At 44.9% G+C, this 24445-nt stretch overlaps 1 protein-coding gene across 3 annotated transcripts in view; it reads right to left on the reverse strand.

Annotated features, from left to right (window-relative positions):
* The window catches only part of SARM1 (sterile alpha and TIR motif containing 1), a 48665-nt gene extending 41362 nt beyond the window's left edge, over nucleotides 1–7303 (reverse strand). The window contains exons 1-2 of one of the 3 annotated variants that reach the window (XM_073616603.1): nucleotides 7116–7303; nucleotides 3286–3790 (exon numbers count right to left, since the gene is read on the reverse strand). In XM_073616603.1, the coding sequence (XP_073472704.1) occupies nucleotides 3286–3740 (455 nt within the window). In that variant the 5' untranslated portion in view covers nucleotides 3741–3790; nucleotides 7116–7303. Of the gene's footprint in view, nucleotides 1–3285; nucleotides 3791–4259; nucleotides 4584–7115 lie in introns of those variants that run through there. The other 2 variants (XM_073616602.1, XM_073616601.1) reach the window with 2 other exon arrangements.
* Between the last annotated feature and the right edge of the window lie 17142 nt (nucleotides 7304–24445).

The raw sequence follows: 24445 nt of genomic DNA on the forward strand, positions 1-24445 counted from the left end.
TGTTTGCAGTTTGTGAGAGGCCATGTGCGGGACACAGCAAACATGTGGAAGAAGGTGCTCTGGTCATTGACCTAGAACCAGAATGCAAAGGAGGATTTTCTCTGATTTGAGCTACTGGCTGATTAGTCATTTAGAATATATCAAAGTCAGTAAGCCGGTATAAATGGTAGACAACTTGCATTTAAAAAAGAACCCAGTGTAGTAAGTCTGTTGGCCTTTTGCAGTACTCCACTGAGGAAGGACAACATGCACGGCTAAATGCAAATCCATGCCTACTACCCAAAACGGCATTTGTAACAATCAAAGGTAAGCAAAGACTAGAGAGTCCAAAAGAGACTGGTCTACATTGATATACTGTACCCTAAACCAACGTCTAGATAAGTAGTGCGACTGGTCATGCTTCTTTGAAAACAGTTCAGTCCTAAGTGTACAGACCCAGCGTGGGTGAAGTGTAACTACGTAGTACACTATTTTGCCAATAAAAATACACAAACTGTGTAGAGACAGAAACTATTAGGAACCAGCCAAATTGCTCTAGCAGGCAAGGTACTGTGTAATGAAAGGTCTGGAACCTTTTATTACACATGAGTAATTGTTTGTGTCAGAAAAATGATGTGCCGGTGACTGTGTTGCCCCTGGCAAACCTTCTACCTTGGCAGTAGCAGAGATCCCACCCTGATCATATGCTGGTCAAATTCTTCATGGAAAATATTTTTACAAAATAAAATCTACATTGTGAAATTTTAGAACTTCCTATTAATCTTCCCATTAAAATAATTATTATTAAATGAGCTTTGCCCCCCCCCCCAGAAACATATCCATACCTACATTTGTATGTGAAGTCTATAACTGTAGTCACAGGGAAATATCCATGCCCCCAAAACTTGACAAAACTTTAATGTAGGCTGTGAAATTTGTAATTGAAGGTCTGTATCTTTCTCATTTTATGTTACATTTAAAGTAATCATTCATTATTGCGATAGATAATACACTGTTGAGAAGCTCCGTGATTAACAGCGCTTGCTACTGTGTAAGCAACAAAATTACAAATTAGTATTAAAGTTACAACGTGCAAACAGACAATAATAGGGATCAAAACCATTAATTGCTGTGACAAATTTTTTAAAATATATGTTTTATATTAAAAAAAATTTTTTTTACACATTATTGATTTGGAGACACATAGTTGTGGAGCGGGTGTATAAATGCACTAGCATATAACCTTTACATTAATCATTTATTATTCATATGTTTTTTTATCACCGCTCAACTTTTTTACATTAAAAACTACCTGGGAATAATTATTTAACATGTTAAGCATTAAGGAACAAAAAAATTAGCTTATTGCATGTGATAAAGTACATCCATTCTGTTAGTTGACACTTGTGGGCGTTAAAGAAACCATATTCTTGTGGCTTGTTAACTTCCTTCTACTGTTTTAACATATAACACATTTTCTATTAAAAAATATTGCTTCAGCTGAAGAAAAAAAATAGACTCTGGACACCTGACTATGTGTGTTCTGTTCTCTTGTATTTGCAAAATTGATTATTGATAATAATTTGCATCTACTGGCTAATGTTTTAAGCCCTCCCTAAACCATTAAATAAATAAAAATGCACTCACTCAGGCCTACTGCCACTGCCACTATTTTTGTGCGCTGAAACAATATTCAACCTATTCATTCACTAGTTTTCAGTGACATGACCATTGAGAGAAGATTGTTATTACTGGCTACAATCTCTTAATGACCAGCCCACAAACTGGCAGCCCCCCCACTGATCTTGTATGACAGGTCCATTTTAAAGAAGTACTTCACATTCAGCCAGGTATGATGGTGTAGGTTATTTAGACAATTCCCTATATTTGACAAACTTAGGAGAAAGACACCAAGGTTACTAATCCTTTCTTTAAAACAAAAAAAAAAATTAAAAAAAATAAAATAAAAACAGCGACTTCATGAAAATACTCCAGACAGATCCTGCAACCTCCAAAGAGCTCAGCAGCAAAGTGGATCAGTATAAAGGTTAAAAGATGTCACTGATTACTCAATGATTTAAGATATGAGCAATGGCACAGATCTTTCTAGTGGATTTGAATTTAACAATGTACTTGAAGGGCCATGAGGCTTTATAGGGGCTCTGCCCTCCCCAGTGCCATAAAGATGAAAAGTTAGACTCTACTAAATTAGAAGGCCTCGTTTCTCCTGATTGTGAACTGTAGGTTTCCTACACAACTTGGATCAAGTAAAGGGGTAAAGATTACAACCTCAATTGCTACAGGGGGGAGCTGTGAGTACAAAAACAAACTTCCAAAAGTGAATTTAAAGTTTTACTCTGTTGTTAAATACCTCTCTTTTCATTAACATATGTCATTATGATTTAGGATTATTTGATTTATTTTCCAAAATTTATAAAGGGGATTTCAGGTTATGTCATCTGAGCCCTGATGGTTCCCAGCACAGTATAACACAGTATAACATCATCTCATCATTAATAATGTATACCATACACACAAATCTTCAAAGCAACAAACTGCTGAGCATAACAGATTCTTCTAACTGCTAAGTGCATGATGATATCCGGTAGGTAGGAAACTAATACTTACTTCCTCTGTTGCTGATCAGGTTTGTAAGGAATGAGAAGAGCACACACACACACACACATTATATTTGGTAGTTTCAAGTTTTTGTTTAAACACTACTTGTGTATGGCTGTCACAAATGTAATGTTCCTACCTAATAATTTCCCCAAAGTAGTATTAAAAAGTCTCACTTTCTAAATATTTTTTTAATATATTTTTTTATTTTTTTAAATATTTTATTTTAAAGACTATGGGGTTGATTTACTAAAGGCAAATCCACTCTGCACTACAAGTGCTCTGCAAGTACAGTTGAAATTGTAGATCGCTGTAGATCTGAGGGGAAGCTCTGAAATGAGGGGAAGCTCTGCTGATTTTATCCTCCTATTATGTGCAAGCTTAAATACTGTTTTTTATTTTTCTTGCATGTCCCCCTCAGATCGACAGCGACTGCACTTCCAAGTGCACTTGTAGTGCAAAACTGAATTTGCATTTAGTAAATAACCCCCTATGTCATCTATTCAGATTCTGTTATTGCTCTGTGTAAAATGAGAATTGAACTGGATATATTTTCTGTCCAAATTGTGTTATAGTTCTCCTTGTAAATTAATGTGACTGTCTTACTAATTATAACTCACTTAAATAGTGAAGCTCTAGCTATATAATGTAATGTTCAGCATCTGTAGAGTAATTCAAAGTAATTACCGATTTTCTGCCACCAGGATTTGTTCCAGGAGCTGACATGCCTTGTACTGCACCTCCTTCTCTGTTGATTGAAGAAAACCCAGAAGAAGGTCTAGTGCGCCCTCCAGTCTGATCGTTTCACACAAGCCCTGGGCAACCTCTCTTCCCACTGCTGGCATCACCCATGCCTCTTCCACCATTTGGAAAATTTCTGTGATGGTGTCACAAATGCTTTTTTCACACATAGCTTGCTTTAGCTTAGAAATGGCCACATGCAGGTCAGGAAGGACCCTGTCCAAAGCCATCTGAACATCTACGGTAGCTCCTGGGGACACCTCTTGACTTTTGGTTGTACCCCCGGACGTCTGCCACCAGCACATATTGTTTACATATCCAGGCACAATAAGGCGCTCGTGGTTAAACATGTTGATATACCTGCAGAGTTTGTAGGCTGAGATGAGAAGGGTGAGGACCATGGATCTTCCTAGAGCATTGCTGAAGTCAAACTATTTTTAAGGTGTCCAGCCTACAACAAAACATCAATGTAGATAGGTCATTACCATCTAAAAATAACCATTAACACATACAAGAACATGCAATGATTAGATCTGCAAAATCATTTTACCAAAATGTCTCATTAAAGACATTCTGTGCAAATAGCAGATAAACTAAAACATGCAAGGCTGTTGGGTGCAATCGCATTACATTACAAAAATGCTTTGTCATGACAAATTATACAAAGGATCAGTTACAGTAGAAAGGGTCAGTGGATGCAGTAACACTAACTTTTACGGTTGCAGATGCAAGAATATCCAAGAAAACTAAAGTGACAAGCAATCCATGTCAAGATTAGATAAGAATGCTTAGATATCAAGTGCTTACCAACCCTTTAAACCATAACAGGCTAAAATAAACTTGTTAGGTCCTTGATTTTAATTTTAATGTATATGGAAACATGCAGCCAAACCCTCATAGATATGCAGTCCCCATCTCACCTAATACTGCAGCTTCATAAAAGCGTAGTCATCCTGAATAAGATGCAGTCATTTATATATATCTACAAGGAGCCTTTTGCTCCAGCTTTGTGTCTGGTGTTGCAGCCTTGGAGTCTCTTCTGCCCCCCTCTGTACCTGTCTCTCTCTTGTTCTGTTGTCTGTGTTTTCAGCATCTCAGATGGACAGCCGCAGAGTGACGTCACAGTTCTTCTGCTCAGCCTCTTGGCAACAGTCAGATTTTTCGTTTCCTTGGTGACAACATCCTCTTCTGCTTTTTTCAGCTACAGCTATACAGCAGAGTTGGGAGGTGATTCTCTGGTCTCCTCCAATCAGCCATGCTATTGATGCATGCTGCAGACAATGGGACAGCCCAGATCTAGAGTTGTTTTCCAAGAAGTGAATACGTAAGAACAAAGAGATCACAGGGACATCCTCCTGTTATTTATAATTACTTACCTATAGACTACAGACACAAGGAAAGGAGTCTCTTCTATTGATCAGACACTCCAGAGCTTTATTATATACTGATACTGTGTTTATGGTCCTGCAAGTGATTGTTCCTAGACCACAACTCTATAGAAATGGGTGCGGAATGAAACATAGAAGCAGATTGTCATTTCCTTATACATTGTTTTGAGAATTAAACCAAGCACAGAGCAGCATTCTTCGTGTTTTCTATACTGCGCAGATGGCAGTTTTTTTTTTTTACATATGCTTCTAAGGTCTTGCCCTCTAATATGTTACTATATTGGATTTCTCTACTGCTTTTTAAAGACTGCAAAGTCATTGTGCTAGATGTTAATTTGTATATTGTAAACCATTTAAGACACAGTTATTTGCCAGGTATGAAATGTTGCTGTTTTCTTACTATAGATACGAGATATCATAAGCCTTTTTTTTATAAATGGTCAGAATATATCGTAGTTTCAGATAAAATACTTTGCATACCTTTAAAATTTTGTAGAATCTTTTATAAATGGCAAAGAAAAGCTTTGCACTCCATTGCATTTTATATGACTCTTAGCTGCCCATAGATTAAATTAAATTCAGCCAAATTGGTGCCAGCCAAATTTCAATCCATCTATGGCTGTTGACAGAAGTCAATCTAAAGATCAACTTCTGTCAAACAGGACTGTCGGGAATCTTTATTCGATCAGCAAGCTGCAGCCATTGATCGGTGTATTCTGACAAAAGAGGAGTCCCGCTATCAGAATATAATGGCACTTGTGTGCATGGGGGAATCAATTTGTTTTCAGAGGGCTGATCAGCCAGCGGGCTCATCAGAGAAAAAAAAACAAGGCATCTATGGTCAGCCTTAGAATCAGTCTGCAGTGGAACTTCACCCTCTCAATCAACATTGACTATTTTTAATCTTTATGCTGTTAGCATTAGTAATTATATAGGAAAGTATATCATATTTACTAGTTTTAACTTGAACATTTGTTCAGTTAAATTCCTGGTTTTCAGGCCTAGGTAAATGATTTCATACATCCCAGGAGGGGTTTTCTTAGTTCAGCACACCCTCCTGCCTACATGACTGAGCTAAGGGCAGATGGATTCCAGGAAGTAAATGCTAGGTGAATCCCCTGCCCTTACTCAAGATGTCCACAGGCAGAATTTTATGTCAAAGTGATTTCTCAACTAAGTAAAGCATGGAGACATGGATGGGTGGGAGGGTTTGCCTTCAAAATTAAAAATTCATTAGATAGCGTTTTTTGGGTTGTGCTGCTCAGATGCAGTGTAGTTCTGCTTTAAAGCCTAGCTGCAGCAAAAGTACAAATCTTCCCTTGCAGCTGGGCTGCCCCCGTTCTGTAAGTGTTAAATGTTCAGATCCTCCGCTTCCATGTCAGACATGCTCCGGTGCTTCGCCAGTGGACTATTCCTTGATGTTCTTCATCCAATGCAGGGCTATTCACTCTGCATCAGTCTTAAAGGGGTTGTAAACCCTGTTACACCACTTGTATCTACAGGTAAGCCTATAATAAGGCTTACCTGTAGGTACTGTAAATATCTCCTCAACCTGCACCGTTTAGAAGATATTTACCATATACGCTTGTGCCTACTTCATCGGGGCATGCGCACTGAAGAAATGGTTCACTCGTGCCGTTTCTTCAGCAGCTTGCCGTGACCAGCAGCTCCCGCGTGCATGCGCTGGAGTGACATCATCATGGCTCCGGCCAATCACAGCGCCGGAGCCCGCCAACCCGGAAAAAACCGTGAGAGACATGTCGCCGGTCACAGTGGTGTGCGGGGCCACTGCAACAGCTTTGATCTAAGGTAAGTATTTCATCATGAGCTAGTATGTGATGCATACTAGCTCATTATGTCTTTGTCTTACAGGGTTTGTTTTGTTTTGTTTTTTTTCAGCTTTACAACCATTTTAATAATGTCAGGAGGATCTGACTGCCAGAGCGTAGAGGTGAAGAGGCTGTAGGGACCGGTCTTACAGTTTGGAGAAGCCTGGAGGAGCAGAGGACCGCGTTAGTAAAGCTGCTGTTTCTGGTACCCTAGATGTAAGGCTCTGTTCACACCTGGGTGTTTTTGGGCGGTTTTCTGCTCTAAGCCTCAGCTCTAAAAACGCCCAACAAGACAAATCCCATTCATTTTAATGGCCCTTGTTCACATCTGAGCGTTCTGACGCCTGCAGCAAAACGCCAGCCGCTCAAAAAAGTACAGGAGCTTCTTTTTGGCCAGATTACAAGCATTTTTGGCTCCATAGACTTCAGGAATATTTATTCCTTGCACTTTCCCCAGAGTTCAGCTCTAAACTATACTGTTAACCTCTCCTCTCCACCATGCATTGATTATCAGTGGCAGTGCTCTTAACCCCCCTCCCCCTGCGTTTGTGGTCCTTACCTGATCACATAATCCCACGCCGCTCTCTCTCTCACATTTTCCCAAATCCAGCCGGGACTATACTTGTACTGTCCTGCAGAGATCACACTGCATGACAGTAATAACTACAGAAGTTCTTTACGTGCCAGGTGCACAGAAAGAGTACCAGCACTAGGCACCCTGCTGCCACTCTGCAAAAGTTTTGCAGATTTTTGTGATGAGGAGAGTGCAGCTCACTAGGTGGAACCACTCCCCCCCCCCCCCCCCCCCCCCACACACACACACACACACACGAAACCACATATGACACATCCTGACCCACTTTTCACATCCCAGCTTTGTTTCAGTCGCATTTACCATTTAAAAAAAAAAAGGCGAATGGCATTTCTTTTAATACATTTACCATGCCAACTTGCCTAGAAAATGCATGTGTATCACTCTGAGAGGAAAAAACAAGAGGGTTTAGATGGACTACCCTGAAGCAGCATGACTGCTGATCGGCTGTAATGAATTACTGCACTGGGCACTTATCACTTTGTTTCTTTCCCTTTTTACTAAGTCCAAATGTGTCAATGGTCTTTATCTTCTCTACATGGAGGGTTTTGTATCCTTTCATGAAGGAATGTTATCTGTGTAGGGAAACATCAAGTCTGTCATGTCAAGGTCTCTGGTCAATATATGCTGATATTATCTTCACTCGGTTAGCACTACTCATTTAGTTTCTGTGTCCCTGGTAGGAAAATGGAAAGAATGTCGGAGAGGGTATTTGCTTCTTGCATAATGCACATTTATACACAGAACAGATACATGCAGTGGTCAGACCAAATATTTTTTTACTTGTTCACATTCAGCATTGCGTAACTTTAGTTCCATGACTTTTGTACGTCAACAGGAAAAGGATAATGTAAGCAAGATCCCAGGCCTCCTTTAGTCTAATGAGAACCTCCAGAGCCAAGAGCTGCTGATATCCTTCTGTATATGGTGGGTTGCAAGGCATAGTGGGTGTAATGCAAGATAGATTAATGGGCGCCAGACGCTTTTAGAATGCACAGGGATTTTTTTTCTCTTGAACAGAACTTTGGGAGAGAGGGTTAGGGCCAGGACACCCTTAGGTAGTTGCAATGTTAATTAGCAGACTCCAAGACTTCTACAGGTAGACAGTCATACAGGGAAAAGCATCCAGCAAGACACCACATCTGCATGCGTAGGAATGCTGTCTCCTATGGAAACAGTCTTAGAACAGTTCCTAACACAAGTTGTAACGAACTCCTTTACTTTCTCTACAGTCACTTGGTGTAGGTTCTCAACCCACTGAGCTCCCAGTCTCTCTCACTAGACCCATTCTGATTCACTGCCACCGAATCCATTGAGTTCTTCCAATCTTCACTTAAGTATGTTCCTCAAGTGTCACCCCCACTTCTCTGCTGGGTCCCTAGCTTAGCACTCCAGATAATTCTCAAGCTTCACCCCACTGGCCTGCTTGGTCCCTGGCTTGACACACAGGGCTGCCCTGCAACCAGTGGCGGAACTACCGCCATAGCGAGCCACGCGGTCGTTTTGGGGCCCGCAGCCAAGAGAGACCCGTGGGGAGGATGAGGAATGCATACTGCGAGGGGGCGAGCACCGCCCGCACGGTCCCCTAGCCAGGGGAAGTGAGGAGAGGAAGAGGCAAGCTGTCTGTACGAGCAGAGAGCTCAGCTGTAAGAGCTTTCATCAGAATTTCCTGTGTTCCCGGGGCTCACCGTCACATAGCCCCACCTCTTGGCCCGGCGCCTTTGATAGGCAGAACGCCAGTCCATGGCGGGACATGTGACATCATCAAAGGCGCCAGGCCAAGAGGTAGGGTTATGTGATGGTTAACCCCCGGGAAGACAGGAAATTCAAATGAAAGCTCTTATAGCTCTCTGCTCGTACGGACAGCTCCCTCTTCCTCTCCTCACTTCCTCTGGCTTGGGAACCGTGCGGGCAGTGCTCGCCCCCCACTCTGAGGCAGCCCCACGCTCACCAACAGCCATTTGAGGGCTGCAGTATGCATTCCTCATCCTCCCCGGTAGTTCCGCCACTGGGTCGCCTCTTTCTCTGCACAGGTGAGGCTGCATTGTGCACGGGTCACGCTACATTGGGCACAGGTGAGGCTGCATTGAGCACAGGTGAGGCAGTATTGGGCACAGGTGAGGCTGCATTGGGCACAGGTGAGGCTGCACTGGGTACAGGTGAGGCTTCATTGGGCACAGGTGAGGCAGTATTGGGCACAGGTGAGGCTACATTGGGCACAGGTGAGGCTGTATTGGGTACAGGTGGGCACAGGTGAGGCAGTATTGGGCACAGGTGAGGCTGTATTGGGCACAGATGAGGCTGTATTGGGCAAGGGTCATGCTGCATTGGGCACAGATGAGGCTGCATTGGGCACAGGTGAGGCAGTATTGGGCACAGGTGAGGCTGTATTGGGCACAGGCGAGACTGTATTGGGCACAGATGAGGCTGTATTGGGTACAGGTGAGACTGCATTGAGGCTGCATTGGGCACAGGTGAGGCAGTATTGGGTACAGGTGAGGCTGCATTGGGCACAGGTGAGGCTGCATTGGGCACAGGTGGGCACAGGTGAGGCTGTATTGGGCACGGGTCACGCTGCATTGGGCACAGGTGAGGCTGCATTGGGCACAGGTGAGGCAGTATTGGGCACAGGTGAGGCTGCATTGGGCACAGGTGGGCACAGGTGAGGCTGTATTCGGCATGGGCAGGCCACGCTGCATTGGGAACAGGCAGGCCACATTGGGCACAGGTGAGGCTGCATTGAGCACAGGTGAGGCTGCATTGGGCACTGGACACGCTGCATTGGGCACAGGCAGGTCACACTGCATTGGGCACAGCTAGGTCACGCTGCATTGGGCACAGGTGAGGCTGCATTGGGCACAGGTGGGCAAGGTGAGGCAGTATTGGGCACAGGTGAGGCTGTATTGGGCACGGGCAGGCCACGCTGCATTGCGCACAGGTGAGGCTGCATTGGGCACTGGACATGCTGCATTGGGCACAGGCAGGTCATGCTGCATTGGGCACTGGCCACGCTACATTAGGTACAAGTGAGCACAGGTGAGGCAGTATTGGGCACAAGTGAGGCTGTATTGGGCACAGGCAGGCCACGCTGCATTGGGAACACACAGGCCACATTGGGCACTGGTCACGCTGCATTGGGCACAGGTGAGGGTGATTGAAGCGCCAACACCAGGTGTTTGGCGTATCTTTATCTGTTGATTGTTAAACTTTCTGGAATACATATATTGCTATTGTGGTGTAGGATCTGGGCCTGTTGTTCTTTCTTTCTTTCTTTCTTTCTTTCTTTCTTTCTGTTTTTCTTTCTTTCTTTCTTTCTTTCTTTCTTTCTTTCTTTCTTTCTTTCTTTCTTTCTTTCTTTATTTCTTTCCTTCCTTCCTTCCTTCCTTCCTTCCTTCCTTCCTTCCTTCCTTCCTTCCTTCCTTCCTTCCTTCCTTCCTTCCTTCCTTCCTTCTTTCCTTCCTTCCTTCCTTCCTTCCTCCATCCCTCATTCATCTCAGACTCAAACCACACCCCCTTTGAGCCACGCCCACTATTTCATTTAAGCCCCGCCATTTTTTGTGTGGGGTGGGGGGCTGTTTGCAGGGGGAGGGGGTCATACAATATTTTGCTATGGGACCCTGTGATTTCTAGTTACGCCCCTGCCTGCAACCGTTATCTCCGCTGGCTGGGTCCCTGGCTTGACACCTGCCGAAGTTTCCCAGATCTTCACCGACCCCGATTGGTGAGAATACTGCTCTGGTACTTGCTTCAGCTACTCACTGTTGTCCCTGGTAATAAGGCGGTTGGTCCCATCGTTACGACAGCTTCCCCTCTACCCCCGACCATGACAGGTTCTCAGGCCGGCAGCACCGTCACTTCTGGTTGGACTGCAAGCCGCAATCCCACCCCTATGCTGATCTCTAGCTTCTGTATAGGCCCTGAGATAGCCTAGCTGCCAGATGTGCCCAGGATAGGCTCAAACTCTGGCCTAGCAGCCTGGGCAATACAACACACGTCCACCCAGACAGCCGTCCAGGTGGCACAAAACACTGATCACCTGACTCCACCCAAATATATAGGTTTTCCCAGCAAGCCAAGGGATTTAATTAAACCTCTGCCCATTGGCTGAGATGCCCCATATACTCCTACTCTGTCCTTGCTTTGCCCTTATCTTATCTAATGTCGCCAGGTACCCAGCCACCTAGCGGCAGAATCGAGGAGTGCAGCAATTCCAGACTTAGGGTGAACTCAAACTTAGGGTGAACTCAATTTATCCCTAACAATGAGCCAAAGTAACTACACCTGCAAAGTAAATTTAGAAGCAACCCTGCCTAAACATCAGCGTGCTACATCAGCATTCACATGAATTGTGAAGTGCCATTTATAAGTGCCTTTATAAGTGCCATTATAAAGTGTACAGTATGTGATGGCAATTTTTTTTAGTGTAATATTTTTTTAGTTTTGGTTAGAATAGGGAATAATTAGACCCCTTGTTACATTTTTTATGCTTTATTAATGTAGTGCACTCCCTAAGGAGCTGCAAGTAGAATGGGTTCCCCCACCCTGTACAGTCAGGCACATTGAATTTCCACAGTCACTGACTTTGTTTTTGTTTGTTTTTTTATTGAGGGATATAAACTTGGATAGGGACTGGAGATTATGGGATGCCCACTTGACTTCAACAACTTCAGGGACAACTCTTCCTAAGTACAGTCCTATATACAGTCCACTTTTTCCTCCAGCCCTCACTTGCTTGCAGAACCCAGCTATGTCACCTGGTTACAATTTTTGTAGCAAAGGCCCATTACAGGCAGGGACTCATAGCACCTATACTTGATTTTTTTAATTTAGTGGTATTCGACATACACCATGAAATGATAACTTCACAGAATAGATTATCAATACAAACTAACATATTTACTATCAGTGTCTGGATGCATCCTACCCGAGATAAGATCACTCCAGGTAGTTACCAGAGGATAAAGCCATAAATATATTTAGGCAGCTCAGGTACCTAGGATATGAAGGTCTAGGGATCCTCTTAGGCAAGTTATGTAATCACCCGCACCACAATTGGGAGGAGTCCCTTTGATCTTTTAGAAGAATTATTAGGACATGGGGAAGTCTGATGTGGGGCTTCCCACTAGGGTCGATACATACTAAATTTTTATGAATTAAAATGTAAAAAGGGAAGACAGAGAAAAAAAAATAAAGGGGGGAGCATTATATGGAAGAAAAAAGTTCTACCTAGAGGGTGAGGGACTTCTGTTTACATCATGCAATATGAACATCAGGCATAGAGCTGAAGCTATGTATAATGGAGGTATTTATCTTATTTTAGAATTGGAAAAGGTCGAGGAAAAACACCTGGTCTTATGTTCCTCAGATTTATTCCGAATGGTAGCAGCCAGGATTTCCATCCACTCAATATCATTAAATATCATTAACCCTTGCGAACCATTGGGCCACTGTAGGGGCAGACTGTTGTTTCCACTGGCTCAGTATACACGCCCAAGCAGCATTTAGAAGGTGTTTGAGAAGAGATTTGTGATAACGCTTTCTTGACATGGGAGTAAGGTTAAGTAGGACTGCAGCTGGGTCATTATGTAGGGAAATGTCCATAAATTTGTGAATAGGGATGAGCCGAACACCCCCCGGTTTGGTTCGCAGCAGAACATGCAAACAGGCAAAAACTTTGTTCGAACACACGAACACCGTTAAAGTCTATGGGATATGAACATGAATAATCAAAAGTGCTAATTTTAAAGGCTTATATGCATGGTATTCTCATAAAAAGTGTTTGGGGACCTGGGTCCTGCCTCAGGGGACATGTATCAATGCAAAAAAAAGTTTTAAAAACGGCTGTTTTTTCGGGAGCAGTGATTTTAATAATGCTTAAAGTGAAACAATAAAAGTGAAATATTCCTTTAAATTTCGTATCTGGGGGGTGTCTATAGGTCACCTGTAAAGTGGTGCATGTTTCCTGTGTTTACAACAGTCCCTGCACAAAATGACATTTCTAAAGGAAAAAAAGTCATTTAAAACTACTCGCGGCTATAATGAATTGTCGGCCCCAGCAATACACCTAAAAGTCATTAAAAAAAATGGCATGAGATTTTGCCACAGTCCATTTCCAGGCCCTTTGGGTCTGTTATGAATATTAAGGGGAACCCCAAACCAAAATTTATTTTAAAAAATTGCATGGGGGTCCCCCCAAATTCCATACCAGGCCCTTCAGGTCTGCTATGGATATTAAGGGGAACCCCATGGCAAAATTAGAAAAAAAATGGCGTGGGGGTCCCCCTCAAAATCCATACCAGACCCTTCAGGTCTACTATGGATTTTAAGGGGAACCCCGCGCCAAAATTAAAAAATGGCGTGGGGGTCCCCCAAAAATCCATACCAGACCCTTATTCGAGCACGCAACCTGGCAGGCTGCAGGACAAAGGCCTCATCCCCACAACACTTGCCCGGTGGTTGTGGGGGTCTGCAGGCGTGGGGCTTATCAGAATCCGGAAGCCCCCTTTAACAGGTCCCCAAACACTTTTTATGACAATACCATGCATATAAGCCTTTAAAATTAGCACTTTTGATTTCTCCCATAAACTTTTAAAGGGTGTTCCGCAGCTTTCGAATTTGCCGCAAACACCCCAAATTGTTCGCTATTTGGTGAACAGGCGAACACCCGATGTTCGACTCGAACTTACGTTCGAGTCGAACATCAGGCTCATCTCTATTTGTGAATGAGTCAAAGGACTGGTTGCCAAAAGGTTTGAAGCTTGGGGCAATTCCAAAAAATTTGGAGAATAGTTCCCGGGTGATGCTCACAGCACCAGCAACGTTCAGACTGGTTGGGAAATAATTTAGCCTAGATTGACTGGGTGCGGTACCAACGTGTGATTAGTTTGTAGGAAATTTACTTCAAAGTAAAAGAAAAGTATAAGGTATGAAGAAAAGTATACGTTCCTTTTGGGGTTCAAGTCTCTTTCCAACTTGGCCAAGAATGGAGGGTCATTAGTGGTGTGAAGGCCCAACAGACAGCCCCTATACCTATAGGGTAACACAGCTCACACTTTCCCAGCACATTCACTCTGTGGTCACTGATCCCAGCACCACCTTTTCAGGCGCTGGCTGCAGCTGCTCCTTTCACTAGCCCTCCAGGCTAACTTCTCCCACAGTCCTCCAGACTGACACTCTCTCCACAGTCCTCCAGGCTGACACTTACCAGCCTACCCGGTTGACTCTCAGGAGATCTCCCAGACATGCTGACCTGCTCTTGCTGTCCTCTCACTTGCTCCCGTGTCTCCAGGAAGGATTTCCTCCATGTGTTGTGGAGGGAATCTTCCAGCATTCAAGCTCCAGGCCTCCGGCAGCCTCCTCAGCACTCCATCTCCATCTTCCGCCCGACTGCCCCTGCTGGCACGACCCATACCCATTTATGAGGTGGTCTGTTCCCTTCCAGACCCCTTTTGCTGGGAATTAGTCGATGACCTCATAAATATGCATGGCAGCCCCTTCTTACTCCCACCCTCCAGTTCTGGAAGTTTCTACCAACTTTCAGACCGGGGAAGTGTCAGAGAAAGCTGCCAGATGAGTCATCCAGCCTCCCTCAGTCACTAAACCCTGACCCAAATTCACACCCAGGCCTGGCTCTCAGCCAAGCCAATTTGTCTACTCTAACAACTAACCTATTTGCACTAGCACACTAGCTAGAGGGTGCTACATTTATATTTACAGGATAAGGCCCAGGCCGGAGGTAGGTGGGTGTAAATGGACGCAAGTCCATTTACATCCATCGGTCCATAGGGATAAATAAATGAACTGTCTCATCAGGTTCCCCTTAAAAACTGACAGGACTGAACGTAGACTATGTGTGAAAGGGTCCTAACGTAGTTAAAACCACATTTCTGTATAATGTGTATCCTAAATAAGCAACCATTTCAGAGATTTCTCTTTTTTCTCACTCACAAGGTAGCCTTCCTTGTTGCCATCACCATTGCAAGGGGAGGGGAATTTCTGAGTTTGCAGCCCTGTCTTGTACAACCACAAGTCAAAGTAATGGACTTAATCTCTATGAAAGAGAGTATGATGATGATTCATTCACAGCAAGAGTTGTTAATGTAGCTTAAAAAAGACTTTCAGTAAGTCATTGGAAGAGGACTGGTTGAATCCAGTGATTGTCAACCTGAGTTTTTAAAAACATCTAAATGGAGAGAAAGAGGCAAGAAGAGTAAGAAAGTAGTAAAGGGTGGGGATGGTTGTATATTTAAGATGCAGAAAAGGGGTAGAGCCCTACTGTGTTTTACCTCTTTGGTGGTTGGAAATCTATGTAACAGATTAGAACTGAAGCATATTCCAAGGATTCCACTCTGCTTGGAATGACCAGTATTAGGAAAATTATTATTTCAATGGTACTCAAAGCCAAATTCTTGTCTGGACCAGTATGGAGAAAGACCAGGATAAATACCATAGAGTACCTCCCACTATGCAAAGTATGCCTTCCAGTTCCAATGATAGACCTTGTGAGAAGTGTATTTCCTAGCTTTTAGACCCCTTTCACACTGGAGGTGTTTTTCAGGCACTTTAATGCTAAAAATAGCACCTGTAAAGCGCCTGAAAAACAGCCTCATCTGCAATCCCAGTGTGAAAACCAGAGTGCTTTCACACTGGGGCGCTGTGCTGGCAGGATGTTAAAAAAAGTCCTGCAAGCAGCTTCTTTGAGGCGCTTTAGGAGCAGTGCATACACCGCTCCTAAAGTGCCCCTGCCTATTGAAATCAATGGGCAGCGCCTCAGCAGCTGGCGCTTTGCAGGAGCTTTTAACCCTTTAAAAGCGACCTGCTAGCACCCAAAAAGCGCTGCAAGTCACTACGGTAAAGCGGTGCTAAAACTAGCGCCGCTTTACCGCCGAAGCCTCTGTGCTGGCAGTGTGAAAGGGCTCTTAGGAATAATAGAATCAGCTAGGTCCCTATCTTTTAGGACCTGGGCTTCAACAGCTATGCTGTTAAAGCCAGCAATCATAAAGCAGGGTAGTAAACTGGTCCTTGAGACAGAAGATCTGGGTGACCTGGGAGAGTCAAAGGGGTTTCCACCAGGAGTCTAATGAGACCTGAGCACCACATCTGCCTGGGCCATTTCGGTAAGATGAGGTAGCCTTACATTTTTATTCTACAAAGCATTCGAGGATGCAGCTCCAAAGGAAATCTGCCAGCTTAATTTCATTCTTCTATGACCAGTTTTACTCAAAACCAGAGGTGAAATGTTAAAAATGTTATATTTCTGTAAAATCAGAAGGGCATTATTGATTGCTAGAATTAAAGTGAACTCATCCTTTTAAAAAGCATCCTTTTAAAAAGGATAAATAAACTGGTGTATTTAACGGATATGTTCACCTTTGATAAAAAAATAAATAAATACACATATTTTTGCATTTTGTGCATTTATTATTTTTTTACACTAGGCCCTGTAAAGCATTGCACCAGCGATCACTGAGGCAGTTACTGAATTGCAGGAAGAATTAATGAACTATGAGAGTGCTCACCAGCGCCCTTGCAGTAAAATCAGAACTACAAGCGGTCGGTTGCGGTGGCCGAAGGTAGTTGTTGTTCATTCAGTCGCAAAACTCTGTGAATAAATGACGCGGCTGTGTGAGTGTTCCTAAATTGTGACAGAGGGTGCAAGGAGAGGATCCCCCACCCGCTATCACAGTGGGGGGGGGGATCAGGGGGAGAGGTGGCAGGAGCTGGAACATGTTAGATGTTCCACCCTAAATATTGGTGGTACATGTAACATATCTCCATCAGCAAATACAGAGCATTTACAAAGTTATTTTTATTAAGTGATAATTTTAAAGTGTGTGTAAGTTGACATTTTGTGTACTGCAAGCATGGTATTGAGGAGTCTCTAAGTGCTCAGCCTAAATATTTTCAGAAAAGTTGGTTTCATTTGTAATGTGGATTTTTTAAATCAAGAGAAAACATTGATTAACTTGTGGCTACAGCCTGGTGTATTCTCAGTTTGTGGTATGGTGCGGTCATTTGCTTTTCAGCTCTAAAATGTTTAACAGAACAATAATATGACCTCATTCACACAGAATAATTTCTAGAGTGCTTCAGATAAGCAGCATGCAAATTTAAATTATAGCAAATTAGAAAAATAGGCCAAGTGTCCTTATTTAAATCCTAACAATGAACTTCGTTTATTTTGTCCACATTGGTCTGGTAAATGTACCGTTGAAAGTGTTTTGCTTTATCTGTTCAACAAGTGCAAAAATATACCTTTTGATCATTCCAGAAATCTAGCGTTTTCCTTTGTACAGCATACATGATGATGTTATCTCCTCTGTGAACTACAGAAAAACTCCCCCATATGTTATAGGGTTATGGACAGATGGAGGTGTTCTGTAGTCCTAACACACTTCCTATTCTACAGGGACATTGCTGCTACACTATGGATATAGTATAATGTATGATCGTTATTTGTCACCGTAGGCCAGGATGTGTGTTACTTGCAAAATCACTAGGTGAAAATAAAAGAAAACTGTTACTTCATAAGCTGCAATTAATTATATTTTTGTTTTTAAAGTGGAACTTACCTCTCTCAATCAACACTGACTATGTGTAATCCTTATGCTGCTAGTGTAGCAAAGTCCCGAGCCTCTTTAGGCCTAATGGTTACCTCCAGAGTTCGGGAGAGCTGACATCCTTCAGTGTAGAGTGGGTTACAAGGCATGGTGGGTGTAATGCAAAATGAACAGGTGGGCACCAGACACTTTTTGAATGCAAAGAGATTTATTGTCTCTTGAACAGAACTGTGGGAGAGAGGGTTAGTGCCAGGACACCCTTAGGTAGATGCAAAGATAATTAGCAGACTCCGAGACTTCTATAGGTGGACAGCTATACAGGTGAAGGCTTCCAGCTGGACACCACTTCTGTATAGGTAGGACCACTGTCTCCTATGGCAACAATCTTGTAGCTGTTACTAACGGTAATGTATTCAACTATTTGCAACATGGACAGTTCTCCTTACCCCACACTCATTCACTGTGGGTCTTCACTCAACGAGTTCCCAGTCTCTCTCACTAAACTTCTGATCCACTAACCACTGGATCCCCTGAGCACTTCCACTTTAGCACTCAGTACCTTCCTCAAGTGTCACCCCCGCTTCCTTGCTGGATCCCTTGCTTGGCACTCACAGATACTCCCCAAGCTTCCCCCCCGCTGGCACGTTAGGTCCCTGGCTTGGCACTCACTGATGCTCCACAAGAGTCACCTTTGCTGTCCCGCTAGGTCCCTGACTTGGCACTTGCTGAAGTTTTCCCACTTCTTCACTGTCCCCGGCTGGTGAGAAGTCTGCTCTGGTACTGGCCTCAGCTCATTCACTGTGGTCTCCGGTAGTAAGGTGGATGGTCCCTTATTGGCAACAGCTTCCCCTCTACCTCCGACCGCAACAGATTCCCTGGCTGGCAGAACCGTTACTTCTGGTTGGACTACAAGCCTGCAGTACCAACCCTACGTTGCTCTCCTGCTTCTGGATAGGCCCTCAGACAGCCTAACAGCCAGATGTTCCTGGGATATGCCTAGCAGCCCGGGGCAACATAACACACGTCCACCCAGACAGCCGTCCAAGTGGCACAGTCCCCAATCACCTCACTCCACCCAAATAAATAGGCTTTCCCAGCAGGCCAAGGGACCCAAGAAAATCCCTGCCCATTGGCTGAGACACCCCATTCATTCATAATCCGTCCTTGCTATGCCCCTGTCTTATCCAATGACACCAGAAGTGCAGCGGGGGGGTGGCTTAGCGATGGCGGCGTGAGGACATTACCTGTTAGAGCTCTTAATGGACCGGAGCTGAGAATGGACAGAAAACAGTGGCAACCCACCGCTTTTTCATGGAGATCGCGGGCACACACAGACTTCAGGGGGACCGCAGGAAGGTGAAATCACCCATTACTTTCTCCGGCAGCATGCCATCTCATCCCCCGCGGCTAAGGCCAAGATGGCGCCACCACGAGTTAACCCAGCAGGCGCAACTATTAGTAAGAAACTCTCACAGTCAGGGGCCCCGGGAGCAGGGGTAGCGGCTAGGCAGGTGAACCGCCCACTGTCTCCTATCATCTCCCCTGCTCTTCCACGTCTGGAATCACAGCCTGACACTGGGCACACGCTGGGGATGGATGGCAGGCCTGAGGTTGGTCTCCGGGAGATAGCAGCAGATCTGCCAACTAAACAGGACCTCCAGGCTATGGCTACCTCCATTGTTAATGCTCTCTCCCGGGAGCTACATGAAATCCGCCAACAAGTGAACATTGTAGAGGAACGGGTGACAGAGCTTGAGTCCTCATCTGCCTCTACAGACATCCATCTTACTGCCCTTGAGTCTAATCAATAGACCATCTGACGTCACCTCATTGATGTCCAGTTGCGGCTAGACGACGGTGAGAATCGCAGCAGATGCAATAACCTGTGCCTACATGGTGTCCCTGAAGCTACCATGGGTCCTGACCTCCGTGCCGCAGTGGTGGCCATTCTTAACCAGCTTCTGGGAAAACCTCCTACAGCCGAGCTGGAGCTAGACAGAGTACACAGAGTCCCCGGCCCCAGACCAACTCATCCATCTCCACAGGGACAGGCTCTCCCAACCCTCCCTCAGGATGTCCAAGGGGCCATTTAACTTTGATGGCGCTTCTGTCTGGATCTATCCTGATGTGTCCAGGCAAACGTGGGCCATGCGGGGGCTCCTGCGCCCCTTCTCGAAGTGATCCGAGAGACTGAGGCAACTTACCGGTGGGGACACCAGTTCCACTTGATCGTGCAGAAGCAAGGTATTGATTTCTTCCTGCGCTCCCCAGACCAGCTCCCTGCACTGTTCAGCTTTTTGGACAGGCCCGCTGTTAGTGTCCCGGACTGGTTCGAGCATCTACTCACCCAGGAGGCCTTTAGTCAACCCATTCCGAGGCCGCAACGAATCAGACGACCCCAATCTCATGCCTCTAGCTGGGAAAACCACAGAGTTACTCCGAAAACTCCTGAGGCCTAAGCATACAGTACATTAGGGGACTGATGATCTCAGAACTTGCCATGGTAGCACTTCTCCTTGGAACCCTGGGTTACTGTTGTTTCTAGTTCCTTCAATACCTCTCTTTTTTCCCTCGACCGAGTACACTAGGGATCCAGTAACCGCTGTTTTTTTTTGTTTTGTTTTTTGGGTATCTGTGGGCTTGCATACCAGTCCACCTCCACCTGAGGGGCCATACGTTCTTTCTGTCTAACCCTTCTCAAAGACTGATTGACTTTAGGGACTGGTCCCAGGGTTTTTGTGGTTCCTGGAGGCCTGAGCCTGCTGTGCTCTTTTGCTGTTGAGCGTCCACGGATCTGCATATCAGCCTACTTCTACTTGAGGGGTCCTACATTTCCCTTTGTGTACCCTCATCCAGGGGCTAACGGACCTCGGAGACTGGTCTTTGGGTTTCCATGGTTTCTATATGCCTCTCCCTGATATGTGCTGTACTGTGTTTTGCTGAATATGCTGTTCATTTCAAACGTTGACCCCTCCCGGGAGCATGCGGGGGAACCCCTGTTCAGTTGATAATGGTCTGTGAATAGGCTCCATGCCCCCCTACCAAGAACTCACTTGACCAAATTTAGTCTTCGGTTCTTTAGCTTACTGTAGTCCACAAATGCGGGGAATCCCCAAATGTAAGTGTAAGATATTACGGTATGCCTTCTGCCACTGTATACAAAATCACCAATCGTCTGACTGTATGGGACCTGTCTACCAGACCCATGTATTGCTGGAATAATATGTGATCTGTAATTCTCTAGTTGCAAATGCTATTGTTTCCTGACCTGGTGAATTCAGGCGTTTATTATGCTATTCTGCCATGGTGTTCCGGGGCCTGGTACTGGGGCTGTGCCCAGTCTATCTCCCCTTTTCTCTAGCTAGCCACTCTGGAGCCCTATCTGCACGTGTGCTGCCCCCTCTCCCCCCAGGTGCACCATTGGACTTCTGTTTGTGCCGTGCCTTCTTTTATTCTGATCCTGGTGATTGTGGTATTGATTATTACATGCTTCTCGTTGCTACGTGTCCATGTATCTCCAAGTGTGTTAGGTTCTCAAACCTTGCCACCTGTTTCAGGTTGCACATAGCTAGCACCTTATCCACCCCCAGATAGGGGGGCTCGCCAAGGTTCTTACTTCAACTATATTGTACTTCTCTTTATTCTCTCTACTCTCTCATCTCCCCATTGCTCCTCCCTCCTTTCTCTTTCTCACCCCCTTCCCCTCCTTTCTCCCCCTTACCCAGGGAATACTAGTAGTGAATCTATCTCAAAGCCCCCTGTGACTGAATATGGGCCCAGAGGCTGTCATGGGTCTCCTCAAGGTTACCTCCCTTAACGTGAGAGGTCTCAGTGCTCCTGAGAAGCGTTCTCAGCTTCTGGCTAATTTGAGGAAAAGTAAAACTCAGGTTGCCTTCCTGCAGGAAACACACTTTAGGGGTGACAATGTCCCTAAATTGACTAACAAGACCTTTCCAACGGTGTATCACTGTCCCTCACTGTCCCTCACTGATCTCCAATTCTAAGGGGGTTAGCATTCTGATTGGAAAAATGGTCCCCTGGACCTTTGGGGCGATGCAGACAGATATTAAGGGACGTTTTATTCTCCTGAAGGGGAAGGTGGGGACACGCAGATCACCTTTGCCAATGTTTACTTTCTGAATGTATACTACCCACAGTTTCTTAAGGCGCTCCTTCCAGTGCTTATGGAGTTCGTGGAGGGACTCCTGGTTTTCGGGGGGACCTTAACTTTGCCATTGATCCTCTACTGGATATATCGCGCGGCTCATCCCATCTCCCCTACTCCTGCCTTAAGCGTTTGAAGACCGATCTTCATCTCCTTCGTTTGGTTGACCCTTGGCGGCTGCTGAACCCCCAAGAACGTGACTACTCCTTTTTTTTGCAGGTTCACCATACCTACTCTCACCTTGACTATCTCCTGACTGCGCATTAGGATCTACCCAGGCTTGTATCAGCCGGCATTGATGTAATTTCTTTTTCATTTCTTTTTCGGATCATGCGCCAGTTCATCTTACTCCCCAGCTAGGCCCGGAGACTTGGATCCCCCCATCCTGGAAGCTAAACGAAGCCCTACTTCAATCAGAGGAGATATGCGCTGAGCTGCTGGCTGCCCCACGGGAATACTTTGTGCTCAATGGAGCCTCGACAGACAACCCTTTGGTAGTTTGGGAGGCCCATAAGCCGGTTATACGGGGTACATTGATCCAGGTTGCGTCGCACGGATGAACTTTTAAGTCGGCTTGGTAATTTAAAACGTTCCCACAAGACCAGCCTCGCACGATCCACTTACCAGGAGCTACTTGGGGTACGTGAGGAACTCCGCTCCCTCCTTTACCACAAAACGAAGCAAAAACTAGCTTGGGCACATCGTACCATGTAGGAGTTCTCGAATAAACCTGGTACGATGCTGGCAAGGGCCCTTCGGGGTCCATGCACCAAGACCTACATTCCCCACATCATTGGCCCTCTTGGACAGAAATTGACTACGTCCTCCGTGATAGCGATGGAGTTTAAATCTTCTATGAGGGCCTTTACAATCTAGACCCCCCCTCCCCTGCGGGTTCCACTTCATTTGCGAGATCAACCATACTGTCGTATCTTGCCGCCCTTCGCATGCCATCGCTTCTCGATATGGTTCAGAGGGAGCTGGAGGAAGAAACCTATCACAATCGAGGCGCTAGGGGTAGCGTTGGCTCATTCTAAACCAAAAAAGGTCCCCGGCCTGGATGGCTTTACCCTGGCCTATTATAAATCCTTCTTAGAGACGCTGTCCGTTCCTTTGGCAACTGCACTCAATTACATTACAGAAGGGAAGCCTTTCCCCATGGACAGCCTGAGAGCATACATCTCTCTCATTCCAAAAGAAGGGAAGGACCCTCTGAGATTCGGGAATTATCGGCCAATCGCGCTCCTGAATACGGACTTGAAATTGTTTGCCAACATTTTGGCAAATAGGCTCATTCCCAGTCTCATTCATAGGGATCAGGCAGGATTTGTACCCCTTCGCGAACCTCGGGACAATACAATACGAGTCGTGAATCTGATTCACACAGCTTGGACATCAAACCGGCCCCTTCTTCTGCTGTCCACAGATGCAGAGAAGGCTTTCAACCAAGTGAATTTGGCATTAATGCGGGCCACCCTAGAGCATATTGGTCTTGGGTCATCTATGATGCACTGGATTCTGTCTCTTTACTCCAATCCCTCCGCCGCAGTCAAGGTCAATGAGACGAGATCTGCCTTTTTCAATATCCATAGTGGTACGCAACAGGGCTGTCCTCTTTCTCTCTTGATTTTTATTCTTTCCCTAGAGCCCTTTCTATCTACTATCCGGGCAGACCCTGGTGTCATAGGTTATCGGAAGGCGTCGGGGCTGCACAAAGTAGCCGCATTTGCGGATGACCTGATCTTCTTCCTAACGGATCCACTTGTCTCACTCCCAAGGTTGCTGCAGTCTCTGCAGGAGCATGGCACCCTCTCCTATTTCCAAATTAACCTAAGTCCTCAGTTCTAAACATTACGGACGATAGAACTACGGCCATATCTCTGCACTCTTCTTTCCCTCTCTGTTTGGTAGAACAACATTTGTTGTCCTACCAAAGTACCCTGCCCATAAATCAATCTTCTCTGAGTAACCATATTCCAGGCAGCTGAATACTATGATCACTGCTCCTTTTAACAGAGTTCTGGCATGTTATAGCAATAGCAATTACAGCATCAATTATTAAACAGTTTTAAAAAAGGCACAGAAGACACTTGGCTATTCTTGGGTGTCAAATACTTGGCTTAACAGCATAGAAAGAAAGAGAGAGAGAAGGGGAAAAGAGGAGATCTATTTATTTCATTGTATCATTTCTATGTTTGAGGATAGGAAAAAATATAACATGTTAGAACACGGCTTCTTATTTTAATTTAATGCATTTATAGTTTTTTTATAATATTCTAAAATAATTTTAGCAGTTTTATAGTAAAAAATCTTCTCAGTGTTATGATTGTAAAAGTTTGTTTCTATATATAGTTTTTAAGTAATTATGTCTAGGGATGAGCCAAACACCCCCCCGGTTCGGTTTGGGACAGAACATACAAACGGACCGAAAGTGCGCAAACATTCGAACACCGTTAAAGTCTATTGGACCCCAACGTGAAAAATCAAAAGTGCGAATTTTAAAGGCTAATATGCAAGTTATTGCCCTAAAAAGTGTTTGGGGACCCGGGTCCTGCCCCAGGGGACATGTATCA

This window comes from Aquarana catesbeiana, linkage group LG02 (assembly GCF_042186555.1).
Source record: "Aquarana catesbeiana isolate 2022-GZ linkage group LG02, ASM4218655v1, whole genome shotgun sequence".
NCBI lineage: Eukaryota > Metazoa > Chordata > Amphibia > Anura > Ranidae > Aquarana > Aquarana catesbeiana.